This window comes from Bufo gargarizans, chromosome 3 (assembly GCF_014858855.1).
Source record: "Bufo gargarizans isolate SCDJY-AF-19 chromosome 3, ASM1485885v1, whole genome shotgun sequence".
NCBI classification, from domain to species: Eukaryota; Metazoa; Chordata; class Amphibia; order Anura; family Bufonidae; genus Bufo; species Bufo gargarizans.
In genome coordinates this window covers 359,923,133-359,941,051 of record NC_058082.1, presented here as the reverse complement: position 1 = coordinate 359,941,051, position 17,919 = coordinate 359,923,133, and the positions used below count along the sequence as shown (strand labels likewise).

At 44.2% G+C, this 17,919-nt stretch overlaps 1 protein-coding gene across 1 annotated transcript; it reads left to right on the top strand.

Annotated features, from left to right (window-relative positions):
• Positions 1 to 5,970: 5,970 nt before the first annotated feature.
• LOC122933410 (cAMP-dependent protein kinase inhibitor beta-like) lies at positions 5,971 to 15,518 on the top strand. Its single transcript, XM_044288389.1, has 2 exons — positions 5,971 to 6,115; positions 15,442 to 15,518. The coding sequence occupies exons 1-2, from the start codon at positions 5,971 to 5,973 to the stop codon at positions 15,516 to 15,518; spliced, it is 222 nt and encodes a 73-aa protein (XP_044144324.1).
• Positions 15,519 to 17,919: the final 2,401 nt, after the last annotated feature.

The window sequence follows — 17,919 nt, the reverse complement described above, 5'->3', positions numbered from 1 at the left end:
GGGAGACCCCAAGTTGGCCCAATGACAGAGTGTGAAGGTGGCGACAGCAGCATCAGGAGGAGGCCACAGAGTTGCAAGGTGACATAGTGTGGAGATGGCAGTAGCAGCAGCAGCATCAGGATACAAAACAGTGGCAAGGTGACATAATGTGGAGATGGCAGCAGCATCAGGATACCACAGAGTGGCAAGGTGACATAGTGTGGAGATGGCAGCAGCAGCTGCATCAGGAGACCACAAAGGGACCCGGTGACAGAGTGAGGCGGTGGGTGGCAATACCAGGAGCCGCTGATGTAGGTGGGTGAAAGAAGGAGCACTTGGCATCAGATGTGTGGCATCAGGCGGGTGGCAGCATCAGAGTAGTAACTGAGGCAGGTAGGTAGTCTGATGCATCAGGAATTGGTGGGTGGAAATCCTGGCTGATCCATGCCTGATTCATCTTGACAAAGGTCAGTTTCTCCACATTTTGGTTGGACAGGCGAGTTCTCCTTGGGGTAACTATGGACCCCGTCGCACTAAACATCCGATCTGATGCCACACTACTGGCCGGGCAGTACAGCTTTTTCAGGGCAAACTCTGCTAGTTGCGGCCACAAATTCAGTTTGGCTGCCCAGTAGTCCAGCAGATCTTCAATGTGGTTGGCAGGGTGCTGTCCAAGTATGCCACCACCTGCTGGTTCAGGTCCTGCTCCAGGTCTACCTGCTGCTGCTGGTGAGTAGTTTCTTCACTATGCGGGTGAAGAAAGCTACTCATCAGCAACTGTAGACTCAGGCTGCTGCTGATGGAGCTGGTACTGCTCCTGCCACCCCACCCCTCCCCAGTAGCCATGGCAGAGGAATGTGTGCGCAGGTCAGACCTACGAGAGGATGGACGATGGCGCAGATAGGCAGCGGCCAACTGACTACATAGGATGTCTCTCTAGTAGTTCAGTTTGTCCTCCCTCTCAGTGGGTGTAAAAAAGGCCCCCATTCTGGGCTGGTAGCGAGGGTCCAACAAGGTGGAGAGCCAGAAGTCATCACTCTGCCAAATGGTGACAATTCGGCTGTCACTACGCAAGCAAGTGAGCATGCATCGGGCCATTTGTGCAAGTGACTCGGAGGAACTCTCTGCCTCCATCTCCACTGCATACTGCCATGGTGTTTCTGGGTCCTTTGTCTCATCTTCCTCATTGCCCTGTAGCTCATCTGGCTGCTCCTGCTCCTCCTCTCCTGTCACCTGAGTAGAAAAACCACTCATTTCGCTACACATTGCCTATGCTCCAATGTCCTCCTCCCACTCTTCGTCCTCTTCAGGGCTCATGTGGCCATGAGATCTAGGCACCACTTCTCCAGTCCCCTGACCAGCCATTGTTACTACCATCTGTTCCAGGACATGAATCAGTGGAATTATGTATTTCATCCTGTAGTCTTGGCAAGGTGTCACACATGAACTTCCACTGGCTAACATCGAAGTTACACAGGGGAGTACTCCTATCCGCTTGCATCATCAAGAAATCGTTGATGGCCTTTCTCTGTTCGTATAGTCGGTCCAACATATGGATGGTGGAATTCAAACGGGTGGAAACGTCTCATATCAGCCTATGTTGGGGGATATGCTTGCTCTTCTGCCGCTCAGCTCAAGGAGGGTGTGCTTTGCGGTGTACAAGTGGCTGAAGTGCATGCAAAGTTTGCATTTTTAGAATGTCTATGTCTTGCAGATGGGTGGAAGACTTCAGGAACTGCTTGACAAACAGATTGAACACGTGTGCCATGCAGGCCGCATGGCTCAGCCCTATTTGACGCAGCGCCAACACAATGTTCATTTCGTTGTCGGTCACCATGGTTCTGATTTTCATTTGTCAGGGAGAAAGCCAGGATTCGATTTTCTTGATGAACGACACAGAGCTGTTCCTTCCCTGTGTGACTTTCGCCCAGGGAAACTAGGTGCAAAACAGCATGACACTGCCGTGCCCTGCACATGTGGTATGCTGGAGGAGCACTGTGACTTGTCCCTGCAGTGCAAGCTGAGAACATGGTGGAGGATGAGGAGGCAGAGGCAGACATTGTCACAGGACCAACGGCGTGACAATGTGGAGGCGGATGTGGCGTGACCTGGCCAAGTTGCTGGTGTGGCTGTGCAGGAACTGGTGTGGCTGTGCACATTCACCCAGTGTACTGTAAAGGACATGTATTGTCCCTGACAATAGTTACAGCTCCACACGTCGGCGCTGCCGTGCACTTTGGGAGACACTGACAGGCTCAAGGACTGGCCCATCTTCTGTTCAACATATTTGTGCAGGGATGGTACTGCCTTTTTCACAAAGAAATGACTACTTGGGACTCTCCACCTTGGCTCAGCACAAGCCATCAGTTCTCTGAAAGGTGCAGAGTCCACCAGTGCCATTTGGAAAGGGAGGGATTGCAGCACCAGCAACTTGGGCAGGAGCACGTTCAGCTTCTGCACTGTTGGATGAGTGCACGCATACTGCTGTCTCTTGGCAATGGCTTTGGTGATCGATTGCTGACAGAATGACTGACAAGAAGTAGGAGGAGCAGGAGCATCTGGACCAGCAGATGATGGGAATTTCAGACAGCTCCCTTCGGCTGAGGTGATGGAGCCTTGACTGGCTGAAACCGGGTGCGTGCCACTGGGTGATGCAGCGGTTGCTGCAGCAGGCTAGACCACCACATTGGAGCCACGGTTCTCCCAGGCCAATGTATGGCGACGCTGCATATGTTGACGTAGGGCTGTGCTGCCAACATTGGCACCCTGGCCACGCTTTCCCTTCAGCCTACAGATTCTACGTATGGCCACGTTCACCTCCTCCGGCGGCTTAACAAAAAACTTCCACACCGCTGAGTAGGTGATTTTCCCTCCAACAGTCCGCACTGACTGACTGCTAGCGCCGCTTACTCTGTGAACCCCTGCACCACTACTTCCCGGGCAGGTAGGCTGCTGCAAAGTCTGTGGTCTACCCCGGGCACGTTTGGCTCCCGACCTCCCACTGTTGCCACCCTGCTCACTCCCGGCCACCCTAGCGACTTGCTGGCTCACAGGCAAGCTGCCACCCTCTTCTACTGATGATGAAACCCCTTCTGCACCCAGCTCCCTTGTGCAATCGGCTTCATCCTCATCAAGTAGTGTCTGCACATCACTGATGTCGTTCTCAACGGTCTCTGGGTCAGGAGCCTGACCGCTTGCAACACCACCTCCCACGCCACTTTTCTCATCACTACTTGCCTGCCTAGCGAAGGAAGTGACTGATGTCTCCTCCAGAGCTTGGCTAGGCAGCAGCGGCTGACTGTTCTCTAGTAGCTCTTCCTCGCTGTAAAGTGGAGCTGAGCCTACAGCATATAATACTTCTCGCGGTGAGGGAACAGAAAAGGACAGAGGCAGGTTGAGGACAGATTAGGGCACAAGGCCTGCTCCTGGGCCATGCCAACTAAGGGTTGTGTCTGATGAACCCACCGACTGTTGGCTAGGGGTGTCTGATGTCACTTGGGATAAAGTGGATGACCGAGTTAATCAATCAAGAACCCCTGGGTTGCTGGTGAAGTCACGACTGCTAGATGACACTAGGAGCTCAGGCCTCTCGCTGCGACTCCACTGCCACGCCCCCTTACTCTGCTGCGAACTCTGCCTGCGACAGAAACATTTAGGCCTCTGCCACTTCTCTGTGCATGGCCTGGCACTTCTCTGTCTGACATACTTTTAGCTGTACTAAATAAATTAAAAGCAAATAAAAAATAAATAAAAGCGACAAAAATATTTTTTTTTTTGTACTAAAATAGGCCACTGAATGCTTTTGCCACAAATAACTGCAACAGTTAAGTGTGTATATATTTTTTGTTTTGTACTGACATACCGTAGGCCACTAAACGCTTTTGCCACAAATAACTGCTCCAGTGAAGTATGTATATATTTTTCTTTTTGTACTGAAATAGGCCACTAAACGCTTTCACCACAAATAACTGCAACAGTGAAGTGCGTATATATTTATCTTTTTTCAACTTAGAACTTGCACCCCAATAACAAGAACAAATTGCTGGAATGACAGAGCTGTATAATGGCTATTTGGATCCCCAAATAATGTTTTCCTGCACTCGTAAATTGCTTTTCTAGGACTGTCCCTAGCGCCTTCTGACATCTCTTTCTGCACTAAGATGCTGTGAAATCATTCCTCCCTATCCTTTCCCTGCACTTATAAATATATTTTTTTTCAGTTTTTTTTTCACAATGTGGTTTTTCATATTGCTGTCCCTAGGGCCTTTTCACGTCTGTCCCTGCACTCAAAACGCTGGAAAATGTCTGAATCTAAGATGGCTGCCGTATTTATAGGGCTGTGACATCACAGAGCTGGCTCGCTGCTGCATGCATGGCATTATGGGTGATCCTGCCTTCCCACAGTTCCTTGCCCCATGTCCTCACACATGTAGCCGCCATTTTAGCAGCCATTTGAGGAAAAGTTGCGATTCGTTACCACGAAGCGTGAGGAAATTTGCTTCGATTCGCTCATCTCTAGATATAACCATACAGGGCTTCTTTTCTGTGGGACAAGTTGTAATTTTTAATGGCTCCATTTTGGGGTACACATAACTTTCTGATTAACTTTTATTAACTCTTTCTTGGGAGAGATGGAAAAAAACTTTTTATGTTATACATTTTGCTGCGTTAATTTTCAGCATAAATAATATCATAACTTTATTCTGTTGATTAGTACAATTACACTGATACCAAATACATATAGGAATCATTAATCAAACAGATTGAGGCGCAAAGGTCCTTTGAGCTGCAATGTGCGAATTCTCCCCACTCACGCAAGGTCTAAAAAAGTGGGCATGGCGCAGGCGGGAAAGGGGAAAGGATGGCAGGCCCCTCTCAGTTACCATTTTCTATGCGTGGTTTAGGCATAGAAAATGGTCTAAATGTAAGACAGCTTCCTAGATGTCTTACATTTAGAAGTGGTAGAGGATCTCCCGAAGTTATGTAGAGGCCCTAAAATTCTTTTGCCACTTTTTCACTGTAAAAATGTGCATTTGATGTTTTTTTACGATTTTTTTATTTGATGAAATGTTATTTAACTTTTATTTTTACAATTTATTAGTCAAGGGGATTTTGACAATTGATATTCTGACCTCCTTTTATTATACACTGCTAATGCAGTTCAGTGTATTATATTGTCAGTACTTTACTGACAGGCTTTCTGGCACAGCCTGATAAGGCATGCACTGCAGGCAGACTTGGGACCCTTCATTAGGCAACTGGCTGCTAAGACTCATTCACGCGTATGCCCATGACTGACAGAAGGTTCTACCTCCCTCTGAACCTCTTAGATGCTGCAGTCACTATCTAAGGGGTTTAATGGCCCAGATCTGCGCCTCTGCCAGTCCAGGCCTTAGAGCAGGAGATCGGCTCTCAAGTAAGAGCCAAGCTCCTGCTCTGTGCTGCATGGGCTTAGACTAGGCCGCAAAAAAGGTGAGTTAATGACTCTGACTATATATTTTGGGGTCGTTGTCTTGCTGCAGAATAAAGATACATTTAAATGATTAACAATGCTATTTTTTAAATCATTCTTATTTTGCATTCTTACTATTTTTTCACACCCGCCTAAAAGTTTTGCACAGTAGGTATAAACTATGAAATGGTGTTAAGAGATGGGGTTTTCTGGGCATTTCCCCTAATATGTAGTTGTTACTAACATGTGGATGAAAAAACTTTTAGACCGTACCATCCATGGCTCCACTGATTTTGCTGTCCACTCTGTGTTCGCGCAGACTGCATGCTATTCCGCCCAGGTCTCGATCAGATGTGGCAACTTAATTTTCTGTTCAGCTGCTTTTACTTGTGAAATACGATATTGATTAAGGAATTTCATGCAAAACTTGTATCAAAGGTGAAGGGCTGGTGAATTGTAATGGATATATAAAAGGCATGTTCTTTATCTTCAGATACTGCATATGTTATCATTTATTTTTCCTTTGCTCCTAGGTAAAGATGACTGAGGTAGAGCCTGTACTGGATTTTTCTTCGTCGGCAAGGACAGGACGTAGAAATGCACTGCCTGATATATTAGGTTCACCAGCAGGTGTAGCTCCCTCTGACCTCCCACTAAAACTAGCTGAAATGTCTTTAAATACAGGTAAGCTAAATAGCATATTTATATCTTACCCATAGAATAAAGAGTTACATTATTTTTGTTTTCTGTAAGTTATTGTCAGGGCCGTCTTTAATATTGATTGGACCCTGGGCAAAAATGTACTTGGGCCCCCTGGATCCCGCCTTCCCACACCTTAGCAGGCAATCACGCCCTCCACCACAACACACACACAAAATCCACACACCTGGTAGGGTCCAGTGAATGACTGTAAATACTTCCAGTTCTGAAGACTCCAGCGGCTCAGGATCAGTGCTCTGGGCAGCTGGGCTCAGGCTGGAAGTGGGCACCGCTCTGCAGGACGGAGACCAGGGCTCGGCTCACTGTAGTGTTACAGTGCACCCCAGCACCCCACAGTATGCAGTATAGCACTCTATAGTATACAGCACCACACAGTATGCAGTATAGCACCCAACACTATACAGTACCCTACAGTATATAGTAGAGGAGTATAGCAGCCCACAGTATACAGCACCCCACAGTATACAACACCTCACTGTATACAGCACCCCAAACTATACACAATACAGCCCCCCACACTATACAGTACAGCAGTATAGCACTCCACACTATACCGCACCCACAGTATACAGACCCCCACAGTATCCAGTACAGCAGTATAGCACTCTATACTATACAGCCCCCACACTATACAGCCCCCCCCACACTATACAGCCCCCCCACACACACTATACAGGCCCCCCACACACAGTATACAGGCCCCCCCACAGTATACAGACCCCCACACAGTATACAGCCCCCCCACACAGTATACAGCCCACCACACAGTATACAGTCCCACACATTATACAGCCCCCCACAGTATACAGGCCCCCACACAATATACAGCACCCCATTATACAGTAGTTTACTGCGCCCGGCCGTTTTACATGGGTCTGTACGCAGGCGCGATGTAACCACGGCCGGGCGCAAGCGCAGAAGATTAGACGTGAACGATGCCAGGAGGATTCAATTGCCCATGCGCAGGATCGTGACTGGGGAGAGTTGTAGCTGCCGCCCAGCGAAGTGAATATTGATGAGCTGGGCGGGGCTTCAGAACGGCAGTTGGGAGCGGCTGGCTGGGCGCATTTTGAGATGAAACGCCGCCCCTTGGGCAGATTGGAGATGAGACAGGCAGGTTATAAAACTTTATTTTTTGGTATTTATAAGGTGGACAGGGGGAATACTTAGATGCTTTTAATAGACTGTATGAGACCTGTAATATCATATATATAGCTAGATATGCTGATTTTGCCTGTCAGTGTCCCTTTAACCTTCCTGGCGGTATTCCCGAGCGTTACTCTGGGTTAATTTTCGCTGCCAGGAGCGGTAACCCCGAGTCACGCTCAGGGTAACATTGCAGAGCTCTCAGCGCATTCCCCTTACCTTCTCCTGGCTATCCAGCGATGTCCTCTGCTGTGATCGCCGGCCGACATCTGACTTCCTGGTACCGTTCCCTGCGAGAACTGGGCGGGAAATTCAAAAGTGACATAAACACAAAAGTGACACACTCACATAAAAGAGGTTATACATTGTAATCTGAGAGGATTACACTGTATCACCTCAGATCTGACACTTGATCACTGTACAGTGCCCCTTGCCTGCCATTTTACTGTCATTTGTGCCCATAAATTATTTATAACATGGCATCAAAAAACCGCAACTTTACTACAAAAGCACTTTTTGGCAAGTTGAGTGACAGCGACAGTGACATGGAGGTGTTCACAGAACTGAGCGATAGTGAGTCGTGGGGAGATTTGTCGTCTGATACTGACACTGATATGGCAAGTGACAACGGCGATGGGAACTGGTGACCAAAGAGAACATGTGGCAGTTTCTGGGACTCATCATTCTTCAGGGGGTGATGGGGAAACCGCTCCAGAAATGGTACTGGACCACCAATAAGTTACTGGCCACTCCATTTTTTGGCACTGTGATGTCAGAATACCGGTTTTCCCTCATCATGAAGTATTTCCACTTCACGAACAATGAAGAATTTGATGAGGCTACGCATCCTGCGCCCAAACCAAAAAAAATCTGGTAGGTATGGCAAATTATTGTGACCAATTTCCAGAGGACCTATGTGCCAGAAAGGGACGTCAGCATAGATGAAAGTGTGATGGCCTACAAGGTACGTCTAAGCTGGATACAGTACATTGCATCCAAAAGAGCGCGGTTTGGCATCAAATCCTACATGCTGTGCGAGTCATCCACTGGGTACATCTGGAATTCGGTCATTTACACTGGTAAAGGCACGAAGTTCAACCCCAGGTACACCGGCTATGGGATGGCCACATCATCTGTCCTTACACTGCTGGAGCCATTGCTGAACCAGGGATATTGTGTGACCACGGACAATTTCAACACGTCTCCAGAACTGTATGAGGTTTTGCTAAAAAACAAGACTGATGCGTATGGTACCGTTAGGCCTAACCAACGTGACATGCCATCTATATTTGCCAAGAAAAAACTCAAAACCGGAGAAATGGTTGCCTGGCAGAAGGGTAAGATGATGGCAATGCGATGGCAAGACAAGAAGGACGTGTGTCTCATGAGTACTGTGCACAATACCTCTACTGCTATGGTCCACACAAAAGGTGGGAAAGATGTGCTGAAGCCACAAGTCGTGATAGACTATAATAATAGCATGGGAGGTGTCGACAATGACATTTTATCCGGCTATGCGCAAACAGCAAAAAAAATATCATAAGAAGATCTTCAGGCATCTTCTGGAACAATGCCTTTGGAATACATATATCCTGCACAGAGCAAAGAGTGACAAGCCTCTTGTTCATTCTGAGTTTATATGGAAAGTGGTTGAGCTTTTTTTTTGTCAACCACCAATCGCCATCAATAGCTGTGAACAGACCTGGACGTCGTGCTGTTGACCTTGTCAACCCAGAATGCCTGACTGGTCGTCACTTTATGGACTGCATCCCGCCAACCGCAAAAAAGGCAGCACCTACCAAGATGTGCTGCTCAAAGAGAGATGGCAATGGAAAGAAAGTCCGAAAAGAAACCAGGTTTCATTGTCCTGATTGTGACGTCAGACTTTGTGCAGTCCCGTGTTTCAAAATTTATCACACTCAGGATGTTTATTGAATTTTCTTTAAAAAATGTCATTATTTTTTATTACATTATTGAATAAAATTATATTATTTATTAGATTATAATTCATGATTTTGTGTTTCAAACTTTATCACATCTGGGATGTCTACTAGAGTCTTGTTTGGTCAGGTTTAAGTAAGTAATTGCTAAGAATTGCAAACCTACAATACATAACACCAAATTTCCATGCAAAAAATTGAACCACTTTTGATACAAAATTCCTGACATAATCATACCGCCAGGGAGGTTAAAAAGGTTTTCTGAGATTTAAATACTGATGACCTATTCTCCTGTGAGCGAAACATGCTCACCAAGCACAGAGGCATACATTGTACAGCAACTGTGCCATGTGACAGATGAAGGTGTCACTTAGCCTAGGGAAAGCAGTAAGAAGGTTGTGGCGCTACTGCGAGCGCCAATGCCTTCTCAAACAGCTGATCATCAGGGGTCCTGGGTGTTGGACCCCGACCAGTGACCTATCTAGAAGCTAGGTCTCTAGCATTTAAGTCTCAGAAAACCCCTTTAATTCTACCCCCTCATGTGGTTCAGGATGTTGAGCTTCTACTGTGTTAAGGGTCCATTCACATGTCCATGGTGTATTGCGGATCCGGCACCCCCCATAGAACTGCCTATTCTTTTTATTATTTTATCTTTTTATTGAATTGAGATTCCATCACACATAGAATACATATAACTCATGGAGCAATATATAATATCAAAGAACTGCCTATTCTTGTCCGCAATTGCGGGCAAGAATAGGACATGTTCTATTTTGCGGAGCCACGTCCCGGAAGTTCGGGGCCAAAGCCCGGAAGTTCGGGACCGCGCTCTGGAAATGCAGATGCGGAGAGCACATAGTGTGCTCTCCGCATCGATTCCTGCCCCATTGAGAATTAATGGGTCCACACCCGTTCCCGATATTGTGGAACGGATGCGGACCTATTTGCGGACGTGTGAATAGACCCTAACACTGATGTTCCGGCAGAGAGCATCCTTCAGCCTCTCTTTGTTGGGCTGTCTATCTGGCTCAGTTCATTAACTAAACTAGCCCCATTGTCCTACATGGATGATGCAGAATGAAAGAGAAGGGGTCTAATTTAGCTAATGAACTGAGCCAGACAGCCAATGTCCTTCATCACGTCACTGGTGCAGATTTGTTGAAAGAAGTGCTCTGCCTGTGTCGGAACATCCTCACTAACACAGCAGAAGTTCTACTTCCAGGACCATACGAGAGGTCAAAATGAAAGAATATGAATATGTTTTATAATTTTACATTTGCAACCACTCAAAAACTTTTTACATCACAGGTCAACCTGTTTGATACACAAATCTGTCACTTTCTATATAGACGTAGTGAATTCCAGTTACCAAATATGACCTGATAATAGAATATAATGGTAAAATAACAACATTACACAAAAGACAGATCCATAAAACTATTCTTCCTCAACATGACCTCACCACTGGACACTGTATTATAATCAAATAACTTAAGAACATAAAATACTTATCATACCAATTAAACCGCTGACATTGCCAAGGAGCCAGTAACTAGAAATAATGAAATCCAGACATGTTGAGTTCTAAACTGTTTTACATGTGTGCACATACCGTAGTTTTCTTTTAAAGGATAACTGTCATATATATTTTGGGGGGGAGTATTGGATTGTGGTGATTAATATCACCTTGGTGGCCCTATTTCAACTTTTCACTGTGTATTCAATTACCCCTTAATTCCACAGTTTTGTTCCCTGTACTGTCTACTTTTACCTGTGCTTAAAATAGGGTTGCTATGCAGGGTCCGTCTATGTGTTGAAGGACGGAGGACGCAGCGCGCAGGCTCACATTATTGACAGCCAGGGACTGTAAGTAAATGATTAAAGCCAGGTCCTCCCCAGCAGATAACAGTGCCTGGGCTGTGTGCACTTCTCCCTGTCTCTGCGCTTGGCAGACGCTCCCTCACTCAGCAGAGCTGGAGAAGTAGAGTTGAAGCAGCACAGACCAGGGAACGGAGATCTGCCGTCTGCTCAGTGTATAAATGAAAGCAACATGTGGTAAGAGGACCCCTTTGTGCTGCAGGAGATTAAACTTTAGGGGGAGGGCTGTGGTTACTGACACTTTTGGGGGGCTATTGTTACTGGCTAGTGAGGGCAGGCGGGATTAGCCTCAGGGTGAGGGCAGTGGCGGCCATCTTAACTGAATAGTGAAATTGCAGTTGTATGCAGACTGATTGCTAATGGCTGAATCTTATTAAATATGAGGTAAGTCAGTCTAATAGTAACTGATTCTGGAATATCATGTTATTAGTAACTACATATATGAAAATTGAAATTAGGGTCTAAATGTGACAGTTATCTTTTAAAGAAAATCTGTCAGGTCTCATCTATCTGCGGATAGTGCAGGATAAAAGAGGAGATGCTGAACTTTACAGTATATAGTTTTCCATGATTTGATTCGGAATTTTATTGTAAAAAAAAAAAAAAGTTCTTTAAATGCTTTTTGGATTCATGGAAAAAGTCTGAGTCCTGCATCCCACCCACACAATGAGTGACAGCTCTCTGTATGCAGTGTCACACAAGAAAATCTGTCAATCACACTGTATAGACGGGGTATGCAGGACTCACAGGCTTTCGCTTTCACTATTCATGTAGTACTGCACTGGAGGTGAGAATCTCCCTTTAAACAACTTTTTATATTAAAATTTGGTGCCAAATCTATATATACAGCAGCTCAACATCTTCCCCTCTGTTTTATGCTGGTCTTATGATATGATGCATTTTTTTATGTAATATTTGTTTACCTGCATGTGTCTGTGTCGCTGTGTGAAACAGTCATACAATTTACTACAACTGTTTGTAACAATTCAGAAATCTGACAATTTTACAATAAAACCCATATATAAAATGTGATAATTCCAGAAGTAGTTCTCATCCATCAAGGCAATTTTTAGTAAATTAAGAGCTCAGAATGAAAAATAAAAATAAAAGAATGTATACTCGCCCTCATTGGTCCCCTACTGCTGTCGTTCCGACACTTACCAGGTTCCCTCTGGTTTCCACATCCTGGTCCAAACAGGAAATGTCAGGAGATGACCATAGCCGTGATCCGGCCACAGTCAGTGTACTAGCGGAATGGTAAAAATCCTGCCACGAAGTGGAGATCAGTGAGGACCCAGTAAGCTTCAGAGCACCAGTGGAGAATTGGTGAGGGTGAACATTGATTGATTCAACCAGTTACACACGACCTTGATTTTATATTTTTCTCTTTAAATATGAGAGGGTTTGTGCCAGTCCACAGGATAAGGGTTTACTAGCTGATGGCTGGGGGCGCGACCAAGAATGGTGGTCCTGTGCCCCTGATCTGATGGAGCAGCAGATCGGTTTTGCACCCTTCCACTCTATGGGACTGCTAGAGAGCAGAATACAGTGCTTGCTTTATACCACCTCTTTTAAGTATGAAGGCAAGATAGGACCAACTCATTAAGCAACAAGGACGGTTCCTCCAGTCATTGTGAACATCACATACAGTACAGACCATAAGTTTGGACACACCTTCTCATTCAAAGAGTTTTCTTTATTTTCATGACTATGAAAATTGTAGATTCACACTGAAGGCATCAAAACTATGAATTAACACATGTGGAATTATATACATAACAAAAAAGTGTGAAACAACTGAAAATATGTCATATTCTAAGTTCTTCAAAGTAGCCACCTTTTGCTTTGATTACTGCTTTGCACACTCTTGGCATTCTCTTGATGAGCTTCAAGAGGTAGTCACCTGAAATGGTTTTCACTTCACAGGTGTGCCCTGTCAGGTTTAATAAGTGGGATTTCTTGCCTTATTAATGGGGTTGGGACCATCAGTTGCGTTGTGGAGAAGTCAGGTGGATACACAGCTGATAGTCCTACTGAATAGACTGTTAGAATTTGGATTATGGCAAGAAAAAAGCAGCTAAGTAAAGAAAAACGAGTGGCCATCATTACTTTAAGAAATGAAGGTCAGTCAGTCTGAAAAATTGGGAAAACTTTGAAAGTGTCCCCAAGTGCAGTCACAAAAACCATCAAGCGCTACAAAGAAACTGTCTCACATGCGGACCGCCCCAGGAAAAGAAGACCAAGAGTCACCTCTGCTGCAGAGGATAAGTTCATCTGAATTCACCAGCCTCAGAAATTGCAGGTTAACAGCAGCTCAGGTCAATGCCACACAGAGTTCTAGCAGCAGACACATCTCTAGAACAACTGTTAAGAGGAGACTGTGTGAATCAGGCCTTCATGGTAGAATATCTGCTAGGAAACCACTGATAAGGACAGGCAACAAGCAGAAGAGACTTGTTTGGGCTAAAGAACACAAGGAATGGACATCAGACCAGTGGAAATCTGTGCTTTGGTTTGATGAGTCCAAATTTGAGATCTTTGCTTCCAACCACCGTGTCTTTGTGCGATGCAGAAAAGGTGAACGTATGGACTCTACATGCCTGGTTCCCACCGTGAAGCATGAAGGAGGAGGTGGGATGGTGTGGGGGTGCTTTGCTGGTGACACTGTTGGGGATTTATTCAAAATTGAAGGCATACTGAACCAGCATGGCTACCACAGCATCTTGCAGCGGCATGCTATTCCAGCGGGTTTGCGTTTAGTTGGACCATCATTTATTTTTCAACAGGACAATGACCCCAAACACACCTCCAGGCTGTGTAAGGGATATTTGATCATGAAGGAGAGTGATGGGGTGCTGCGCCAGATGAACTGGCCTCCACAGTCACCGGACCTGAACCCAATTGAAATAATAATAATATCCGATAGATACCCCAACCATGGGATGATTACTTTCAAGTAATGGAAGCCTATGGCAGTATCACTAAATATATAACCTACACAGAAATGCCAGACCGCTTATATTAATTAAATACTTTATTACAAAAATCACAATTAATGTCACAAAAAAAATATTGTATACATGATTAAAAGAATTGATGCAGGAGATAAAAACGACTACATCACTAGAGGAAACACACAGTGGACGCAAGTCCTAATAATCCTAACATGGCTGTTGAGTTAAAGTGCATGTATAATGTATAATCAAACATAGGACATAGGACAATTACCCATACTGTGCTTCCTCCAAGATGGCGCCAACCCCAACGCGCGTTTCGGCGTACCTTCGTCTGGTACGCCGAAACGCGCGTTGGGGTTGGCGCCATCCTGGAGGAAGCACAGTATGGGTAATTGTCCTATGTCCTATGTTTGATTATACATTATACGTGCACTTTAACTCAACAGCCATGTTAGGATTATTAGGACTTGCGTCCACTGTGTGTTTCCTCTAGTGATGTCGTCGTTTTTATCTCCTGCATCAATTCTTTTAATCATGTATACAATATTTTTTTTTGTGACATTAATTGTGATTTTTGTAATAAAGTATTTAATTAATATAAGCGGTCTGGCATTTCTGTGTAGGTTATATACTGAACCCAATTGAGATGGTTTGGGGTGAGCTGGACCGCAGAGTGAAGGCAAAAGGGCCAACAAGTGCTAAGCATCTCTGGGAACTCCTTCAAGACTGTTGGAAGACCATTTCAGGTGACTACCTCTTGAAGCTCATCAAGAGAATGCCAAGAGTGTGCAAAGCAGTAATCAAAGCAAAAGGTGGCTACTTTGAAGAACCTAGAATATGACATATTTTCAGTTGTTTCACACTTTTTTGTTATGTATATAATTCCACATGTGTTAATTCATAGTTTTGATGCCTTCAGTGTAAATCTACAATTTGCATAGTCATGAAAATAAAGAAAACTCTTTGAATGAGAAGGTGTGTCCAAACTTTTGGTCTGTACTGTATATGTACCGTATGTAAATGTATGTAACAGCATGCAGATTGTCAAAACTAGAAATATATACCATAATAAAGGATGGTGCCCCCTGCTAGTGTTCTGTTCCATTTTCTAGTTGTTTCAGCCAGTATTCACACACAATCAGAGTTCCCTCCCATCCCCTCCTTTCCCCATTTATCCCAGCAGAACTTGGCAGGTATATATTGATGCAAAAGAGGAACATATAATTTTCCTTCTTATGTGCAATGAGAAGATTAACTGAATGTTTAAAAGCCCTACAGTCATATTGTATTAACTGAAGTGTATGAATTCAACCATACGTATTTTATTAGATATCATAAATATATAATTGTGCATTTCTTCTATATCAAGGTCCGGACTTACAGTCTCCCTCCAATGAGTTACCCCAGGAGGCAGCGGACAGCCCTGAGCTAAAGGACACTTCCTAAACATCTCAGATCTTCTAGCACAAAGGGCATTTTTATTTGCAAGAAACTGGGCCAGAAATGCAGACGTCTGAGAAGATTTGGACAAGAAAACCAGCCATTTAAAACTGCAGCATAGCAGCTAGTATGTGGAGAAACTTCCTTATGGAAAGCATGGTGATACAGAGGAAGAGAAATTTAGAAACACATCATGTCACCAATGAAATCTGCGTGAACCTGTTCTGGCATTTATGTCAATATCATTATAGAGATTTCAGGAGATTTTTGGCTCAAGAAACATGCTGGATTTTCCTATAGCTTATAAATGAGGTGTCTCCTCACTGGAGTATATGTACAAATGTAACTCGTATATATTAATTTATACAGAACCTGCGGGTTATCCCTTTTTTGGCAGTTTTTTTTTTCCTTCGATGTTTGTGTGTGTTGTCTACATTTCTTGAAACCTGTTTTAACCAATAGAAATGGAGAAACGGGTCCTGTTAGGATTATATATAAAATGTGACCCTTAAAGGAACATTACTTGGAGTATTTAGACTGAAGTTTTTTTTTCTAAAACAAATAACGGTATAGAGACTTGTAGCTGCAAGGCGGACACTTGTAGAAAGACAGAGAATGCTGAGTGATGATATTGGTAAAACAGGAAGTTCATTGCGTAATATTTAACTAATAAATATGTTTCATATGTTTGAGGTGGAGGTTGTATCCACTACTGTTGTTGAAACACAAAATACCAGTATCAAAGAAACATGTTTCTTGTCCAGGATAAGTGATATGTAAGATTTCTCTTATATATGGAGTTCGATAAATCCGGTAAAACAGATGATATTGTGCAATAAATAAAAACCCATAAAATCTGAAGTTGGAAATAATGGGTAGGACATTATAGTGTTTCCAAATGTTTCCCACTGGTAATGGATTTTGATGGGGTTGGTATTAAAATGTGGATAAGGGCTCATTCACACGATCGTTTGGCCATGGTGCCCGTATTGGAGCCTGAAAACAGCAGTCCGCAATGCAGGGGCATGGCTGTGTGAACTCCATGCTGTGGATGAGGGACCATTGTCTGCGATCCACAAGATATGGCAAAAGATAGGACCTGCTCTATAATTTGCGTAGCGGAGGCATGGATCGGAAGCCAGAAGCCCAGGAAAGAGCTGGGCTTTCGGGTCAAGCCTCCGCATCACAAAAGATAGGACAAGTCAAGTCAATGGGTTCAGACCGCAACATGGAGATCACACAGCCGTGCCCATGCATTGCGGACCGCTATTTGTGGTCTACAATGACCATACGGTTGTGTGAACGAGCCCTTACAAATATGGTGCTTTATAATTCTTAATTGTTTTTGGAAAACAAAGTCTTGCCATTGCTTTTTGTATTTGGTTTAGTACTAGCCTGTTGTATACTACCTATTAGCTGACTATATCCAAGGATCATCTTAGAGCAACAGGCTTCTTAGTCTCCACTATTTTCATAAACTTGATCTATGACTGCCGCTTATAGTTATGGCGCAACAACTCTGCATTGTGCAACCAAAGATTGCAGCAATACAATGCTACATTGCAGCTAGGAAAGTGAATAGGGTCCCATTGCAACGCTCAAGTTGTTGCAATTGCAACCCAACAGTAGCAAGAAATCCAGCCCTGGATTTCTTGTGACTTTTGGGTTGCAGACGCAGCGACATTTAGGTCGCAATATGACCCCATTAATTTTCATCAGATGCGAGGTGACACCACGTTGCTGCTTTCTTTGGCCACACGACATGTATTGTTGGTCAAAGTCATCATGTAGCCCCAGTCTAAATACTTTGCTCTTTCTAGGTCTTTCTAGGTTATAAACTGTGCGTATGATGTGGTTTTTCCATTGTGAGGAAGACTTATTTATAGGTTAGATGATAATGGGGTGCTGTCTATAACCAGATATTTCTGCAATGTCTTTTCATATGGAACCTAGAAATAATCTGGTACATTAAGATGGACACGCCTTCTCAATGCTTTTTGGAAAATGATGAGCAATCTATTAACATCTTTCTTACCTAAAGGGAATAGAATAAGAATGGTCCACGTGTGGCACTGGTTCCTACATGAATTTGGTTGAGCTAGAATAGATCAAATCAGTATAGCTGTAAATGGGGTTGTGTAAATAGGCAATTGGTATGAAAGAAATCAGTCTCAACTTACAGAAGATTTAACAGACTAGTTTACATTTTTATATATTAGAAGACATTCAGGTAGGACGTTTATGGTATGATGTATTTACATGTGGTTTTGCCAGGAGCACAAATCTTGCTAAAACTGTGACATGAACTGTATGTATTTACTGTTGTCTCGAAATCTACCTTAAAGGGGATGTGCCAAGTTAACTTATACCCTATTCATCAAATAAGAGGTAGAAGTGTGATCGGACA

Excerpts from the sequence above, each read along its gene's own strand:
- LOC122933410 (XM_044288389.1), top strand. The coding sequence starts at position 5,971 with ATGACTGAGGTAGAGCCTGTACTGGATTTTTCTTCGTCGGCAAGGACA. Across the intron at positions 6,116-15,441 it reads TGAAATGTCTTTAAATACAG|GTCCGGACTTACAGTCTCCC; the intron begins GTAAGCTAAATA and ends TTCTATATCAAG.